This window comes from Oryx dammah, unplaced genomic scaffold (assembly GCF_014754425.2).
Source record: "Oryx dammah isolate SB20612 unplaced genomic scaffold, SCBI_Odam_1.1 HiC_scaffold_25, whole genome shotgun sequence".
In the NCBI taxonomy this organism is placed as follows: Eukaryota; Metazoa; Chordata; class Mammalia; order Artiodactyla; family Bovidae; genus Oryx; species Oryx dammah.
Window position 1 is genome coordinate 59,179,107 of NW_024070209.1, and position 17,295 is coordinate 59,196,401.

At 34.1% G+C, this 17,295-nt stretch overlaps 1 protein-coding gene across 4 annotated transcripts in view; it reads right to left on the minus strand.

Moving 5' to 3' along the window:
• The window catches only part of USP34 (ubiquitin specific peptidase 34), a 219,721-nt gene that overhangs the window by 114,755 nt on the left and 87,671 nt on the right, over positions 1 to 17,295 (minus strand). For all 4 annotated transcript variants that reach the window (XR_005718281.1, XM_040223999.1, XM_040223998.1 and 1 more), the window contains exons 11-19: positions 16,773 to 16,898; positions 16,451 to 16,580; positions 15,780 to 15,815; positions 15,286 to 15,416; positions 14,392 to 15,008; positions 11,793 to 12,007; positions 7,720 to 7,835; positions 7,498 to 7,625; positions 716 to 805 (exon numbers count right to left, since the gene is read on the minus strand). Coding sequence is in view for 3 of the 4 variants with exons in the window: in XM_040223999.1 (XP_040079933.1) it covers positions 716 to 805; positions 7,498 to 7,625; positions 7,720 to 7,835; positions 11,793 to 12,007; positions 14,392 to 15,008; positions 15,286 to 15,416; positions 15,780 to 15,815; positions 16,451 to 16,580; positions 16,773 to 16,898 (1,589 nt within the window). In the remaining variant the exon portion in view is untranslated. The remainder of the gene's footprint in view (positions 1 to 715; positions 806 to 7,497; positions 7,626 to 7,719; positions 7,836 to 11,792; positions 12,008 to 14,391; positions 15,009 to 15,285; positions 15,417 to 15,779; positions 15,816 to 16,450; positions 16,581 to 16,772; positions 16,899 to 17,295) is intronic.

Genomic DNA, 17,295 nt, shown 5'->3' on the forward strand with positions numbered 1-17,295 from the left:
TTCCTACCAGCTAATCTTAGATTTGAGAAGGAATTAGATAAAATTCCATCCTACATGATTTCATAAATAAATCCTTCAACAGGCCTAATTTTTCCTAAATTTTAAAGTTTCTGAAATCTCTCCAGAAAGGCTATTTTTGTGTTAAGCAAGTTACACATTCTCAGAGGTTAATGAAGTGCTCATGATAGTGAACTTTCTCCAGAATTTTCTCAAATATTAAATCATATCACATCAACAGCACACTATTGTTGAAAGAATTCTTTAACATTAATCATAAGTTCTCTATATATGTAAAAGAGTAACACAGTGGTTTCAAGATTATTCCTAACATGATGTAATGTCTACACCAATTCCAATAATGGATAAAAATTAAAAGCATCCTAGAATGCTTAACATGTGGATCCTCTTCAGGAGTCTTCTGCCATGATCAAACACACTAAAAAATCTTTACCTGAAAATTAAAGAATTAATTGCTACACTATTTTTCTCAAGCTACAATGAATACAAAGGTCAGATTTCCTATTGACAGGGGTATATATAATCTCTAATGGTGCTAAGTGGCAGAGATAGCACCTCAAAAATCTAAGAAAACATTTGAATTATGCAAAATTCAAATTTTCCTTGTACAAATTAACAGCTAGTAAGTTACTCAAAAACCTTGAGAATTATGATTGGAAAAAGTCTTGAAAATGAATACTTTCTTTTATTTACTTACATTGTAATCCAATGTGTATCATAACTGCTCCCAAACTGCTGAAAGGTACCAAAGAGTTTTGGAAGAAGACGAAGTGAAATTACTACTGATCTGAAATAACAAAAACAGGTATTTATAGAAAAAAATAATTTTAACTATTATCACTAATTCTAGCTCTTAACAAAAATTCAGTCATTTAAAATCAAACACAAAAAGAGTTAATGAATTTTACAGATGCTTTTATGCAAACATTAGAGCTTTTTCTCTAAAGTATCAGCTTATTATCCACTGTGGCCAGAAATCTAAGTTTTAAAAAATTCAATCCAAAAATTTAAAGTAAAATATACTATATAAATATCTGAGTATAAAAGAAAAGTGAAGCACTTTTAAATATAAAATTTTTTAATGGAAGTTTTCTTTTAACAGTTATAGGTGTTTCTCAGGATTTAATCAAGGAAAACAAGAAGCAGCAGGTTGAGTCAATTATCTAGAGCAGGGCTTCTCAAAGTTTAGTCTTAAAATGCAAACTCTGATCCAGTAGGTCTGGGGTAGGTTCAGAATTGCATTTCTAATAAGCTCACAAGTGATACTCAAACTGTTGGTTTGTGGATCACAAACAATAAATATAGAGAACACTTTTCAAACTACATAAATTATCACTTTCCCCCTATTTCTCACTTAATATAGACTGTATCTAAACTGACAATCACTGCGTTATGAGCAATGTTAATAACAGAAGCACACCATAAACCTCAAGAATTAAGGAGCCAAAAGACAACATGAAATCACTCAAAGACCTCAAGAAGATCTGAGTATGTCTATCTTCTGGAAGAAAAGGGGGACAGGGAACACACTGATACACAAATCCCAGAATTCCTAGTAGGCAAGAAGGCTGCTTCCATGAGCCTTCAAAGAAGCACAACAAACTTTAATAAGTCACTGAATTTATTTTATTTTTAAGCTTAGGAGCAGTATTGCTTCATGAAAGAATTATTATTTTTTTTAATTTGGCACCCTACTAACAAATATGGAGTATAAGTCAGTCCTCAAAAATGCCTACTCTTTTCAAGAGGAGTACCAGGAGTATTAGTATACAGGGCTACACTTCTGAATAGGAGGAAAATCATGGTAAACGCTAAGCAGGAGGAAACTGCAAAATTTCATGTTTCTAAATAAAATCCAAAGTACTTAAATTTGATTACAAAGCCATATGTGATCTGTCCCCATTTCTTCTATCAGTGTAACCTCTTTTCCTTCCCATCCTCCTTGAGCTGTTCCATCAGCACACACAAGCACATTCCTGCCTCAGGGCCTTTGCTATTGCCTATGCCTGAAATGCTCTTTACCTAAATATCTACTCGAAGGATTCCTTCCCCCACTGTATTAAGGTTCCTTCAACTGTCAACAGAAACGATGACCTTGACAACTCAATAATTAAATAACACCTTCCCAGTGCTCCACGAACCTCTTTATTGACTCCTTTATAATTTTTATTCAATCATCATCACCTAATGAATATTCCTTTATTTAATGCGACCACTAGAATATGCTTTAAGTGAGCAGACTGTCTTATTCATTAAAAATCCCCACATATGTGTGTGCTGAGTATATATTTCCTCAAACAACAAACCAGCAAAGAACTTAAAGGCAAGATTTTCAAGGAAGGAAGAAAAACAACAATGTACAATGTTATATTACAGTTCTGAAGTACAAAGAAGAAAATACTATCAGAAGACAGCATGCTAGGAGAATGTCAGAAGATCAAAACGACATTAGTATATATTTAAGAATATACAGTGGACTTCCCCAGTGGTCCAATAGTTAAGACTGGGCTTCCACTGCAGGGGCACAGATTCAATCTCTGGAGGGAAAAGATCCTCATGTCTCAAGGTATGGCCAATAAGCATACAGTGAAGAAATAAAGAGAGTAAATGCCTGGTATCTAGTAAGTGCAAATTAAAGATTCTTTAAATATTCAAAAACACTTAAATATTTAGTATATTTTTAAATATTAAAATTTTTAATATTCTTCAACAAGTTGCACAGTAGTGGTGCTTGGGAAGATAGACCATAGAGGATCAGGAGAAATCAGTTTCAATTTTAGATTATTTATCTGAAATCTTTTGTCAAAATTTCAGAAACATTAGCAGAGTTTTTCCCAAAAATTAAGACATAAAAAACTAGAATGTATACATATACATTATTTTGACTTTATAAGCACAAAATCAGTAAGATAACACAACGAAAAAAGGACACAGGAAAATTTCACCTAATATCACAGAAGCAAATTCCAAAATTATTTGCCTAGTGTAATTTCAATAGTTTTAAAATATACAGACAAACAGACTAGATATACCATAGCTCATTAAAGCAAGTCTTATACTGTGCAACAGTTGTTTATCTTCTGAAAATCTTATTTCCTCTTTTGCATTCAACACTATTAAGAGTCTAAATTGTTTAAATTTACTTTCCAAGGTTTCTACAATGAACATAATTAACTTACTTAGTGACAACAATAATTTATATTTAACAGAAACTTCGGAAGAACACATATATTAACTCGTTCCAATTAAAATCTTATTGTGCTGTACAGCAGAAACTAACACAACATTGTGCATCAACCACACTCCAATAAAACTTTTCTAAATTTTTTAAAAATGTTATAGTGCTTCTCCTGTAAGAACTATGTTACCTTGACTTATCAACTTTTTTGCCCAAATAGTTTTCATTGCTTACAAAAAACATAAATTATATTCATACTTAATTTCACAAATTCTTCCAAGAGTGAAAATTTTAAATATCAAAACACACAACCCTGGGCAACAACAGGTTTAAGATAAAAAGGAACAACAGTCCTGAATAACAAGATACAGTTAGCTCTCCATATCCACAGGTTCCTTATCTGGGGATACAGAGAGCTGACTGTCCTACACTACTGTATATGAAGGACCTGAGCACTTGTAGATTTGGCTATCTGCAAAGGAATCCAGGAACTAGTGCCCCACAGATACCCAGGGACCACTGCACTAAGTTTAGAATCAGGAAAAATGCTATCATCTTAAAACTGCTCTGGTTCTTTGCTTGATTCCAAGTTTTTGTTGTAACCAGATGCTTATTACTAAACAACAGTGTGATATGACTCTAAGAATTACCCATGCAACTTTACACTGCCTTAGGAGAATAAACACATTTGCTGGTGGGCTTCACAGTTTAAAAAAGTCACATTTGGATGTTTTTTCCCTAGACTCCATATTTGAAGACTGGTGTGTTCTACAAAATGCTATTCAGTCATTTTGAATTATAGTATAAACCAACAGTTAACATGAAATACTATATATAATACTGTCTTTACAGAGAAAATAAAACCAAATAAAAGTACAGAGTACCATCCATTTCTTAATTATATGAACCTCTTAAAAAAATCCCTAATATGTACAAGAATTTTCACTTATGTATTCAAAGGCAAAAAATTTCACACATGGATTAAACTACCTAGTGCAAAAGAATAGGAAAAAAAAAAAAAAAGGCACAAAACGGACAGGTTCCCAGAGTCTCAAATCAATTCTTGCTAGGTAGCACAGATTCTGATTCTGTGCTAGGCAGCACAGAATGTGAACACCTGTCTTCTAATAAACATAAAACATCAAAGGGGCTGATTACAACTCAACCCCTACTTCCACCCTACTCACTGGACAGCAGTGTTATCTCAATGACCCAAAGTAACAAATTCTAAGCTGGAAAGTCATGGACTTTTCATTGTGGGAGTTACTGTCCACCTCATGCTCTCACTTTATGACAACATTCTGCAAACCAGTCTACTATGTGTATAACTTTAAACTTCCTGTGCCACTGAAATGTCATTATATCCTTATAAAACAACCTGCCTAAGGCTAAAAGTGCGTAAGTCACATGCTACATGTTTTAAAGCGTTTATGGTGGGTTCCACATAAATGGCAGAATTATGGACAATTTATGGAAGACTTTTTCAGATCTCTAAGCCCCCTTAGAAGTTATGAGGCCATACTGCTGTTCAAAAGAAAGATAAGTTCATTCTGTAAAATAAACTGTAATATGATCACAGAAAAGCAAAAAAAAAAAAAAAAAAATTGCTGAAAGGTCTATAAACCACAGCAAGTGAGGAACTAGAAAGAAAATCAAAGTCAGCACAAAGAAAATTTTTTAAAAATAAAACCTCTGTAAAGTATGTAAAAAGTTGACATTATCAAGAAATAGACATCTGTGGGGATTTTGGGGTCACATGTCAGAAAATGGTGTATGAGTAAAGGTTGCAGTGGTCCATCTGTTACAACATAACGAACAGCTTTCCTATTAACACCCTTTCCTACAGAGAGGACAAAAACAGGGGGTTAGGCTTGGAGAAAGTATTCTTGTGTTTAGGACTTCTTAGACTCTGATGTCACTACTGACATTTCACACAATTCTGTGTTGTAAAAGGCTGTCCTCTGTATTGAAGGATGTTTAGTAGTACCCCTGGCTCAAAGTCACATCTCCAATTCCACTCATCAATGTGTCAACCAAAGATATCTCCAAGTACTGATACAGTCAAGGGAGAAAAGAATCACTCCAGTTAAAAATCACTGATTCATTAGGAAACTGAAACTAATAATGGTTTTCTAAAAAGATGTTCAAAACTAATTATTTTTTAATTTGCATAACTTCAGTAAGTTCAGTTGGTGTACACTGGATATGCTGTATATGTGCAGGCTAAAAAATGTTACTATGCTCTAAGCATTGGTACATATGATACATTAGTAGTAAGACTAGAATAAAAAATACAACAACCTTCTAAGGAGTAAATTCTGAGGGCAAATTTAACATCAATATAATAGTTATATTTAGTATATTTTCAACACCATTAAGTAACTATAACTGGGGTATAGGACTGCCTCCAACAAATGAAAATGCTTCATCTTTTCAAGTTATTTGGGACTGAACAAATTAAAGCTTACTAAAAATTCAAGTTGGCAATTTTCCATAGTTTTATACACAATTTTCCTTCCGTCTCTGTTAAGATACCCTTGGAGAAAAAGTGCTTCATTATGGAAAAACTGGAATAGAAAAGCATAAAGAAGAAAAAAAAATAATAATAATAACTGAATCCTCCTAGAAGTAACTACTCTACAGCCTCACATATTGCTTATAATCTTTTTATTAAAAACAAATGGGCCTGTGAGTATATGCCCATATTATTATACAACTTTTGAAAATCTATGACTTAAAGGCTACATGATATTTCCTCTTTCACATAGCTTTTTATATTTAAGTGTAACATTCATGTAAAAACATGTATAAACCTAAGTGACAATTCAAAATGAGGAGGTAAACATGTAATATGTACCCACATTAAGAAAGAAATCCTCACCAGCATCCCAGAAGCTTTGGGAAGAGCCCCCTTTCCAGTCACTGACAACTCAAGAGTAACCATGATCCCAACTATTAAATAGCTTTTCTGTTTTTAAACTCTACATAACGAGAGTAATAGAAATAAGCCTTTTTATATATGGCTTCCTTCACTCAACATTATGTTTGTGAGATTCAACCACACCCTTCCTTGCAGTTGTAGTTCTTTCATTGCTACTGTTATAAACATTTTATTTAACAAACAGTTCACAATTTAATTTTTCCTTCTTATTCTGTTTTTGGCATGTGGACAGCAGTACAAAGAATAGTTAATTTGAATAATGTTTTTATGAACATCCTTGAATGTGTCTTTTGGTGACCATCTGGATGTATTATTGTAAGGCACACACTTCGCAGTGGAATTGCTGGGCCATACAATATGCAGATGCACATATGGGGAATAAAAATTGATACAACTTAAAAACCTGTTCAGAAGCTTCAAGGAAACTATTAAAAGACAATTAACATTTTAAAATTAACTTCTGTAATATGTATATAAATTATGAAATATCATCCACCCATTAAAAGTGTTCCTTTTAAATACATGTTGAATGAGGCTACTGATCCACTAACAGGGACCTATTAGTAGTTTCTTACACCTGCATGAATAAGCAATTTTTCTACTGTGACTGTTCAAATTATAGACCTTTAAAGACCAAAAGTAGAAAATATTGAATATATTTCTTCTAATTCAATTAGGTCAAAAAATATTTTTTTACATAGTTAAATATTCAATAAAATTAGACATTTATATTGAGCCTGAGCAGAGGTTAAGATGAAAATGTTAATATGTTCAATTAATAACTGAATTCACTATGAAAGAGAATGAAACAATATTATCGAAGCGGTATAAGACAAGGGAAACTGGAAACTGTATCAATAAGCAGAACTGAAAATCAAGAAATTTGTAATAATTTGAGCCCCAATAAGAAGTATACAAATATACAGAATTCAAGCCAGATAAAAAACACTAATCTAATTCTCTATGCACCACAGAAGTCAAAAAATCCACTCCAAAGGAAGAAAAATGCCATTATCAAAATGTATGTATTTCAGCTTAGTTGTTTAATTTTACTTATCCTATTTAGCTTCCTTTATATATAATAGCTCAAGAATATTTAACTTCAATCTGAAAATAATCACCATCATTCCCAAAATCAAGGAGACAGTATTATTATTCCCTTATTTCTGTTGGAGGGGATCTAATCAAGAGTGCCAAAATGTGTTGAAATAACCAAGACCAAGTGATAACATATGAACACTGTAGGGGGAAAGAGTTTAATACAAAAACCACGACTACTTAAAAAAAATTTTTAAGGCCAATAATGGTATATTAATTATGAATATGATTACCATGTAAAAAACTTTCAATTCCTATTTACCTGTTGTTTCCTAAATTTTCAAGGCAACCTTCGATGAATCTCATTCGAATCTGTCTATCTGTAAACCAACATACTAAGGAACAGAGAAGTTTCTCTGCTTCATTTATTAATCCTTCAGAAAGATTAACCTACAAAAAAGAATGTACATACATTAAGTTACTACTTATACTGATTGCATTCTGCTGTAATTTTGTAGTCTTTTGGCTTTATTAAATAACTTACTGCATCATCATCCTGGACTATATCCCACAACAAAGTGTTTCCTTTCTTGCAAACGTTATCCAAATTAATGTCTGTCACAGCATTACTGCTGAATTGATGTTTATGAACTGCAGGTCCTGAGGGGCAAAATATACCACACTATAGAGGAATGCAGCTGACTGAAATTGTAAAGTGAATTACAGCATTCATAAAAACAACAAATTCAAAGTGAAGTATAATGATAAATCTTTTCTTACATCACAAGATAAAAACAAGATTATTACAATAGTTGCTTTGTAAGTGAGAGAATAGTATTGTTTAGTTTGATACTACTGAAGTGAAGAGTTTTCATAGTCTCTTCACTATTTCATAGCCTCTGCTCTATTAAGTATTGTTGTTTAATGTTTTCCTCATGTCAAGAGAACTGCATACAAATACCTGAAACCCAAATTAAACATAAAAATTACTATTGATGGCTCAGATGGTAAAGAGTCTGCCTGCAATACAGGAGAGGGTTTGATCCCTGGGTCAGAAAGATCCCCTGGAAAAGGGTATGGCTACCCACTCCAATATTCTCGCCTGGAGAATTTCATGGAGAGAGGAGACTGGCGGGGTAAAGTCCACAGATTATAAAGAGTTAGACACAACTGAGCAACTAACACTAACTGAATTAACTATATAGCCATGGAACATAACTCTGTTAAGTGTCTTATATCTAAACACTTTTTTGAATTGAGAAAGTGAAAGTTAAGTCACACAGTCATGTCCGACTCTTTGTGACCCCATGGGCTGTAGCCTACCTGGCTCCTCCATCCATGGGATTTTCCAGGCAAGAATACTGAGGTGGGTTGCCATTTCTTTCTCCAGGAGATCTTCCCAACCCAGGGACTGAACCCGGCTCTTCCACATTGTAGGCAGACAATTTATTCAAAACATTCAATTAAATTCAAAAATTCTAGTAAATAATTCTCCCTAGCTCTGTTATATTAAGCAAAATTGCTTCTTTTTTAGCAGCTTTACATGAAATTTTCCTCTTAAACTGTACACGTACATTGATTTCATAAAATGAGAATTATGCAACCACCACTAGAATAGGGTTTTAGAACACTTTCACCATCTTAAAACATTCCCTCATACTTAATTATGTTTAATCCCTGAGCCCATTCCCAAGCCCTAGTCTGTTTTTCTATTCCCACAAATTAGCATTTTCTAGAAATTTCATATAAATGAAATTATACAATATGCATGTACAGTCTTATGTCTGACTTTGTTCACTTAGCACAGTGTTTTTAGAGGTTTGTCCACGTTGAAGTACCTATCGGTAGTGTGGTCCTTTTAATTACAGAACAATTACAAGTCCATCATATGAAAATATTATTCTGTTTATATATCTAACAATTAATGACAGTTTGAAGTTTCCAATATTGTCTAATATGAGCAGTGCTACCATTAACATTGATGCAACCAGTCTTTGTACACACATGCTTTCTTTTCTTTTGGGTAAATATTTAGAATTGTGGGATCATAAGGTAAACACATAAACACATGTACGTTTAAAATTTGAAGAAACTGTCAAATTGTTTTCCAAAGCGGTTGTACCACCAGTTACTGTTCCTCCAAATTCTCCCTGATACACAGCTATGGTCCTTCTTTTTAATTTTAGCCATTCTCATAGGTATGTAGTAGAATCTTTTTTATTTGAATTTCTCTAATGACTAATGATGCTAAGCATCTTTTCATGTGCTTATTAAGCCACTTGTATACCTACTATGGTGAAATAAATCAACTCCCAATTTTTAATTAGGTTGTCTTACTCCTGAGTTGTAAGGTAAAAGTTCTTATATGGTCTGGATACAAGCCATAGATACATGATTTGTAAGTATTCTCCCAGTTTGTAGCTTGACTTTTTAAGTTTGGTTTGTTTTTTTTTTTGGTTTGTCTGTTCTGCTATTTGCTTTTTAAAATTAATTTTATTAAAATACAATGTAAATATAAAATCAGATACAGAACACTTCTATCACCCCCAAAAGGTCTCTTCTGTCCTTTTACAATCAGTCCCCACCACCAACCATTGAATAGACATCAACCACTGCAAACCACTTTAAGAAATTTTAGAAGTGCACATAAATAATATATAGTATGTACTCTTCTGTCTAGCTTTATTCACTTAGAATGTTTTTTACATTCATCTATGGTGTTGAATGTATCAGTAGCTTACATTCATCTATGGTGTTGAATGTATCAGTAGCTGTTTCCTTTTTATTCCATTGTGTGAATATACAACAATTTGTTTATCTACCAGTTAATTCCAGTTGAGGTTCGTAAATGAACCAGTTATCACTCATGTACAACTCTTTTTGTGGACATATGTTTTCATTTATCGTGGGTAAAATATGTAGAATAGGAATTCCAGAGTCACATGGTAAGTACAAATTTAACTTTGTAAGAAACTGATAAAACAGTACTCTAAACTGGCTGTACTATTCTATGCTCCTTGACAGCACTGTATGAGAGTTTTAGTTGCTCTCCATCTTTAGCGTTATTTGATAGCATTAAGTCCTTAACTTTTTACCCATCCCAAGTGAGTAGAATTATCTCATTGTGGTTTTAATTTGCATTTCCCAGATGACTATCAATCTTGAGTATCTTTTCATGTATTTACTGACCATTTCTATATCTTCATTTATGTATAAACAAAATTAACTACTCACATCTTTCACCCATTTTTAAATTGTCTTTCTGTGTTGGAAGAATTCTTTATAATAGAAGAATGGCAAAAAAATTAATAAATACGGTATCTAATTCAACTGAGCTCAATCTTAACCCATTTATTTCTCAACAACCACAATAACACAACAAAAATGTCAGAACAGGGAATTCTCTAGCTGTCCAGTGGTTAGGACTCTGCACTCACTGCTGAGACCCCAGGTTTGGTCCCTGGATGGGTAACTGAGATCCTGCAGGCTATGAGGCATGCCTCCCACATTCCCAATCCCCCAAAATCCTGAAGTAACCTTATCTAGATCCTATGCAAGTAACATCTGAAATTAGAAAGTTGTTTCCAAGATTCACTAATTGCATCTCTAAGTCTAATCATGGCATTAACAGCATATACCTAATCTATCAGCTTGTACTTAGTTTATCATTTACTGGCATCCCAAAACCTATTTTTCCTAGGCTAGCAAGTGTTGATGGTGTGTAACCAAGCAAGAGGTTGAATACTGACCTTGACATTGCCAATTCTATAACTGTTTTCCCTCCTAACTTCTCCCTTTCTTCCTTCATTTTCCACTATTCTTAAACGACCTCTAATCTCCATTCATTCAAGTTTGGTCGTGTCCTATCACTTTTTTTAAGATTAATTTTAAAGTGACTAGAACATCATTTTTTGAACATTTTTGTCACCCCAGATAAAAGAAACACCTTACCCTTTATCAGTCACCCCCTCTCTTATTTCCCCCAACTCCCCCTACCCACAGGGAACCACTAACCATGTATCTTAGTTATTTGATATAAATGGAACCATACAATATGAAATTCTGTGTAATCGCCTACTTTTAAGTCTTAAGCTTCCGGAATATAAAATCTAATATAGCCACAGTGAAAGTGAAGTTGCTCAGTCGTGTCCGACTCTTTGCAACCCCGTGGACTGTAGCCTACCAGGTTCCTCTATCCATGGGATTTTCCAGGCAAGAATACTGGATTGGAATGCCATTTCCTTCTCCAGGAGATCTTCTCGACCCAGGGATTGAACCCGGGTCTCCTGCATTGTAGGCACACGGTTTTACCATCTGAACCACCAGGGAAACTCAATATAGCCATACATTTTCTCAAATACAAAGCTATAATTTTACATATTATTTTTTAATTGCCTTTCCTTATTAAATATCTCTTGGTGGAACTCTAGCCTTCATATTCATAATGGACCATTCACAATAATTTCATTTCTTTGTAAAAAAAAAAAAAAAACTGTAACATGAAAGTTATTTGGCAAAAACAATGAAGTATAAAAACATCAACTATTGATCCCTTTTAACAATATGTTATATTCATTTTAAATAAAGGAATACATTTTACTTAATACAGAACCTTACCTTGACTAAGATGTTCATGGTAAATAGATGCTAAATTGGGAAGATGTTGTTGGAGATGAGATGTTAGCTCTGCATGTGAATTAATCTGAACTAGCTCCTCTTCACACCCAGATTCTTCACCATCAAAATCAGCCATATTTTTTTCTGATTTTGCACTGACCTGGGAGCTACTACAACTGACATCATCTGCACTGAGCATATCATCAACCATATGACTGTAACACAGAGAAGAGCAGCATAAAGTTAGCAATTACAATTTAAACACACACTGTGATTCACAAAAAATCTCTCTCAAAACATTTGGCACAAGTTCAAGAATGAAGCTACATTTTGTTTGTTAACACTATGAGATACTGACAGCTTTACAAAATATAAAAGCCCATAAGGTCAGCACTATGTATTAACTTTACATTATATCCACATAATATCTGGTCGATCAACACTTCACTAAAACAACTTCAAAGGGAATAATTTTAGAGAAAAATCAGTAAAACTTACTGTTAGAATTATTTTATAAACTCAGATCTTAAAGTAAAACCTCAAATTTTATTTACTTTTGTTCAACCACTGCAGAATCAAACAACTACCAGGAAAAAAAATTTCAATTTAAAGTTGCAATCCAGATTTGGTTGGTATTAACTGGGGGACTTTCACAAGTGGTTACCATACACAGAGAATATGGAAATGACTAACATAAAAAATTAAATCATTAGGTCTTTTCAGGTGAGGGCTGGTGTGAACACTAAAAGAAATTCAAAATGTGCCAAACTGAATATGCTACCCACATTGTTTTTATGAACTAACTGCTTTGTCTTCAGTATGTCCTAGGGAAAACTATGAACATGCATTTCTGTAATGTCAGACCATAACCAGTGGTCTTCAATCAGAAGGCCAAGGGGACATCCAGGAAATGTCTAGAAACAATTTCTGGTAATCACAATATAGGAGATGCCTCTAGTATACAGGGACACAGGCTAGGGATGCTGCTAAACATCCATGCTACAATGCACAGGACAGCATTCACACTGCTGTAAATCCAAAACACAAAACTACATGGCCCAAGCCATCAATACTGCCAAGACTAAGAAACATTATCAGGGTTTCCCTGGTGGCTAAGTGGTAAGGATTTACCTGCCAATGCAGGGGACATGGTTTCAATCTCTGCTTGAGGAAGATCCCACGTTCTATGGAGCAACTAAACCCATGCACCACAACAATTGAGCCTGTGCACCAGGCCAGGAGCTGCAACCACTGAGCCCACATGCCACAACTACTGAAGCCAGCACGCCCAAGAGCCTGTCCTCCACAATAAAGGGAAACCACTGCAATGAGGAGCCTGCACACCACAACTAACCCAACTAACCCTAACTTCTCCCTAACCCTAACCCTGATTAGGGTTAGGGAGAAAGTCTGCACAGCAACAAAGACATAGCATGGTCAAAAATAAATATATAAATAAAATAAAAAAGAAACATTACCATATACTCATATGGGATAAAGATAAGAACCAAAAAGCAAAGGAAATAAAGTAGGAATATGTATGCATATGTAATTCTCCTAAACAACCATCTTAAATTCTGAAAGGCCTGGCAAACAGTCAGGTCTAAGAAAAAGTCTGATGAAGCACTCATCCCTATTTCATCATTAACTCAAATATTACTACTTGTAATGACAATAATAACAAATAGTAGCTAATATTTATTAAGCTCTGATTATGTGCCAATCATATTAGCCCATGAAATGCTCACAATAAAGCCCATGAGATAGGTATTATTGTTCCTATTGTATACACAAGAAAATGATGTTGAAAGAACAATTGAGTACTCTGCCTAATACTGTAACACTAAGTGACAGAATCACTATTAAACACAATGGGTGTAGGTCACAGATGATCAAAAAGCTTTACGCTGAGGCTTTAACCTTACTGATATCCTAAAAATGGAAAGTGCATGAAATTCCCCTTTTCATGATCATACTTTAATGGAAGTATCCACAAGCAATTTTCTATCTACGTTTAGGCAAGTATAATAAGGAGTTGAAGATCTAAATCTGTACTTCCTATACAACAGTCACTAGCCATCTGTGGCCCCTGCACATGGAAAAAGTGGCTGGTCTAAACAGAGTATGTTAGCAGTAGTAAACATACAGATTATTGAAAATTTAGCATTACAAAAAAAGAATGTTTCTTAATAATTTTACACTGATGACGTGGATATTACTGCTTTAAATAAAATTTATAATTAAAAATCAATCTTCTCTGTTTTATCTTGCTTTTTTATATGTGCCCATTAGAAAGCTAAAAATTGGGACTTTCCTGGCAGTCCAGTGGTTAAGACTCCATGCTTCCACCACTGGGGATCGCAGGTCCGATCCCTGATTGGGAAACTAAGATCCCTCAAGCTGCACAATGCAGCCATAAATCAGTAAGGAAAGAAAAATAAAGAAAATTAAAAATTACATATCTGAAACATGCATTTGTAGCTTACATTATATTCCTATTGGACAGCACGGACCTAGAATTTATCACAACTGAATAAATGGAGGCTACAATTAACTCCCTGAAGAAAACGTAAGCTGTTTTATTTTTAGGTAGACTTACCCATCATGGTGGTGGTGGTGGTGGTGGTGGTGGTGGTGGTGGTGGTGCTGTGGACCTATAAACTGCCGACAATTAAATAATTCATTCCCAATAGCCTCCCCAAGAAAGTCCCCAGTGCGTGTAATACAAGATTCCTGAGATGCTTGTGCTATATGAGCAGCATTCATTTCCCCCGAAATATCATGTTCTGGGTCTTCAGAGTGTGAACAGGCATCTAGCATTCGTATTCTATTATCTACCGATGGCATTGACTCAGTATTAAAAACCAGGTCCTTTCCTGTTCCATTGTTTGTCCCACTTCTTTCTGATGGGCCTTGGGAATCCCCTAAGCAAATGCCTGCTTGACTTTCTAATTTCCTGTTCCGAAGATCCGTACCACAACTGCTTTTAGGAGGATTATGACCATGATCATCATCTTCATCTTCTTCTTTCAGGGCTTCAATATCTGCAATGTCTTCTGACTGTAACTCACTGCCAGGGCTCCCTGCTGACTGGCTTGCATGGCTAGAATTCACCTCATTGCTAGATCCATCACTATGTCCACTGCTGCTACCAGGACCACTACTTCCATCTTCACCACTGTTGGCAGTTTCATCAGAACTTCCCTGCATGGATTCCTACATTCAGAAACGAAGATTTAAATAAATATTTAAGCCAGTAAGAAATGACATTAACACACTATATTTTTTAAAAAGACTGCCACAGTACTGACATATTTCCTTGAACAATATAAAATGGAATTTAAAAACTCAAAGGAAAGTAAAGAACTTAAATGATACTAACAAGATAGGAGAGGCCTTAACAGGGCTCAAGTTTATATTCCCAGTTCAAAGGATAAACATGGCACAAACCAAAAAAACTCTTTAAAGGGGGAGGAAAAAAGGGTTTTCATACCTCTGTATCTGAAAGTCGCTGTTGCACATGTTTGGTTCTATTAATAAGCTGCTCATCCATTTCAATGTCACTGCCTCCACTTTGATGGGTATCACTATTATCACTGCTTTGAGGACTGGCTGCAGGTGACCCTACATTAAAATGATGGGGTTTTTTTTAACTCTACTTGTATTAATATGGATCTATCAGAATGTCATAATCCTTTGATTCTCTGACATACCAAAGCTTCATGCCAAGTAGCCAAAAAATATAATCGGAAATATGTTAACACTTGCCAATTATTTCTAAAGAGAATATACACGATTTCAATTAGAAGTCAAGACACTAATGATTTAAACAAAAACAGTAAGATCGGTAACTAGTAAGGATTTACATCTCCTACACAAAATGAACTTCATGACTCTGATACACATATATAAAATCAATTAATTCTAGGTGGTCATCAAAATAAAACTACAAGTCATGTTGCCATACATTTCTAAGACTCAACTTACAAGGTGATGGTGCAGCTCTTCTGAGCTCTTCTTCCTCTGAAGGAAAAGGAAAAACAGGACGGAGATACTCTAAGTGACTGAATTTCTTTGGGACATGTATCAGTTGTTCTTATTACATAAACAACAAGATATAGGTAGGGAAACCTGCAACAATATGAGACCCCACCACTTGCAACAGCAGCTGTGGGAGCCTGCACAGAAAAGCCTAAGGAAAGAGTAGTATATGATGTCAGGAGACACAAAAGAGGGATAATGTTGGTAAAGTTTTAGAAAACCCTAGAAAGCTATATGTGTAAAAGCGCACACAAAACACCTAAAATGACAGAAAAGTGTGAAGTAGAAAACATGAAAAGATAAATGTATTATTATGTTCTATTCTCAAAACTATATCTAAAAAAAGCATGATGACTGTTTTCTAACTTAAATTTCTACAAATTTTATGAGACTTTTTTTTTAAGGGAAGAATATCAATGAAACAAGATCCAATAACTACTTAAATTCATTGCCATTACTTGAACAAGTATACCAAAAGCATGAGCTCACTCCAATTTATTAACCTTTTCACAACACCAACAGCTCTCATTTCAAAATTGAGATTAAACTTAAACTAATTTGCATTTGAGTTTAAAACTAGGGACAACTCACTTCAAATTACATAATACTTTACAAACCTTTCTTATTTCCAATGGGAAGATTAGTGTTTAATAAAGATGCAAAAGAACTCTGTTTAGATAGCTGGGCCTTAGCTGCTAGCGCATTATTCCATAGTGCTTTGATTAACATCGATGCCAAGTACAATGTCTTAAAAAAAAAAAAAAAGGAGAAGTTGAAATTAGAGGTTTTAGGAAACACTGTAACAAATTTAATACGCTTTTGCTTAAATGAAATACCAACAGTAATAAATTACAAGTTAAATCATGTGAATAACAAATAAATTTTCATTTAAGAAACTTAACCAAAAAAAAAAATTTCATTATGTTTTGAATCAATTACCTGTTCAGTATGAACACTTGGCTCAAGAGCCGAGACCAGATTAAGAAGATGTCTAAGTGGCACTGGATCCAAATTCTTGATGAGTGAAGGAAATAAGTCATGTATATATCGACTACAATGTTTCAACTAGAAAATAAAAGTAGCAACAATAGTCAAATATAATTATCCTGCATAAATAAATAAGCTGATAGCAAAAAAGTTACGTTAGTTTAAAAGTGAAGAAAGTGGCTGGCATGCTAATATGTTCAATACTAGCAAAATATTAATATAAGTTCCAAGTACAAAAAGAATTCCAATTTAGGAATGTATCACTAATACACAAACAAATAAAAAATTAAAATGCAAGAAATAAAAAACAAAATAAATTACCATTAGGAGAGAAAACCAAATAAATATTATTAAGTGTACAGTGGGCCCTTGAACAACACAGGTTTGAACTGTGTGGTTATACAAGGTTGGTTTTTTTCCCCACTAATAATGATATGTTCCACAGATAGAGAACTGTGGATACTGTGGAAGGTTG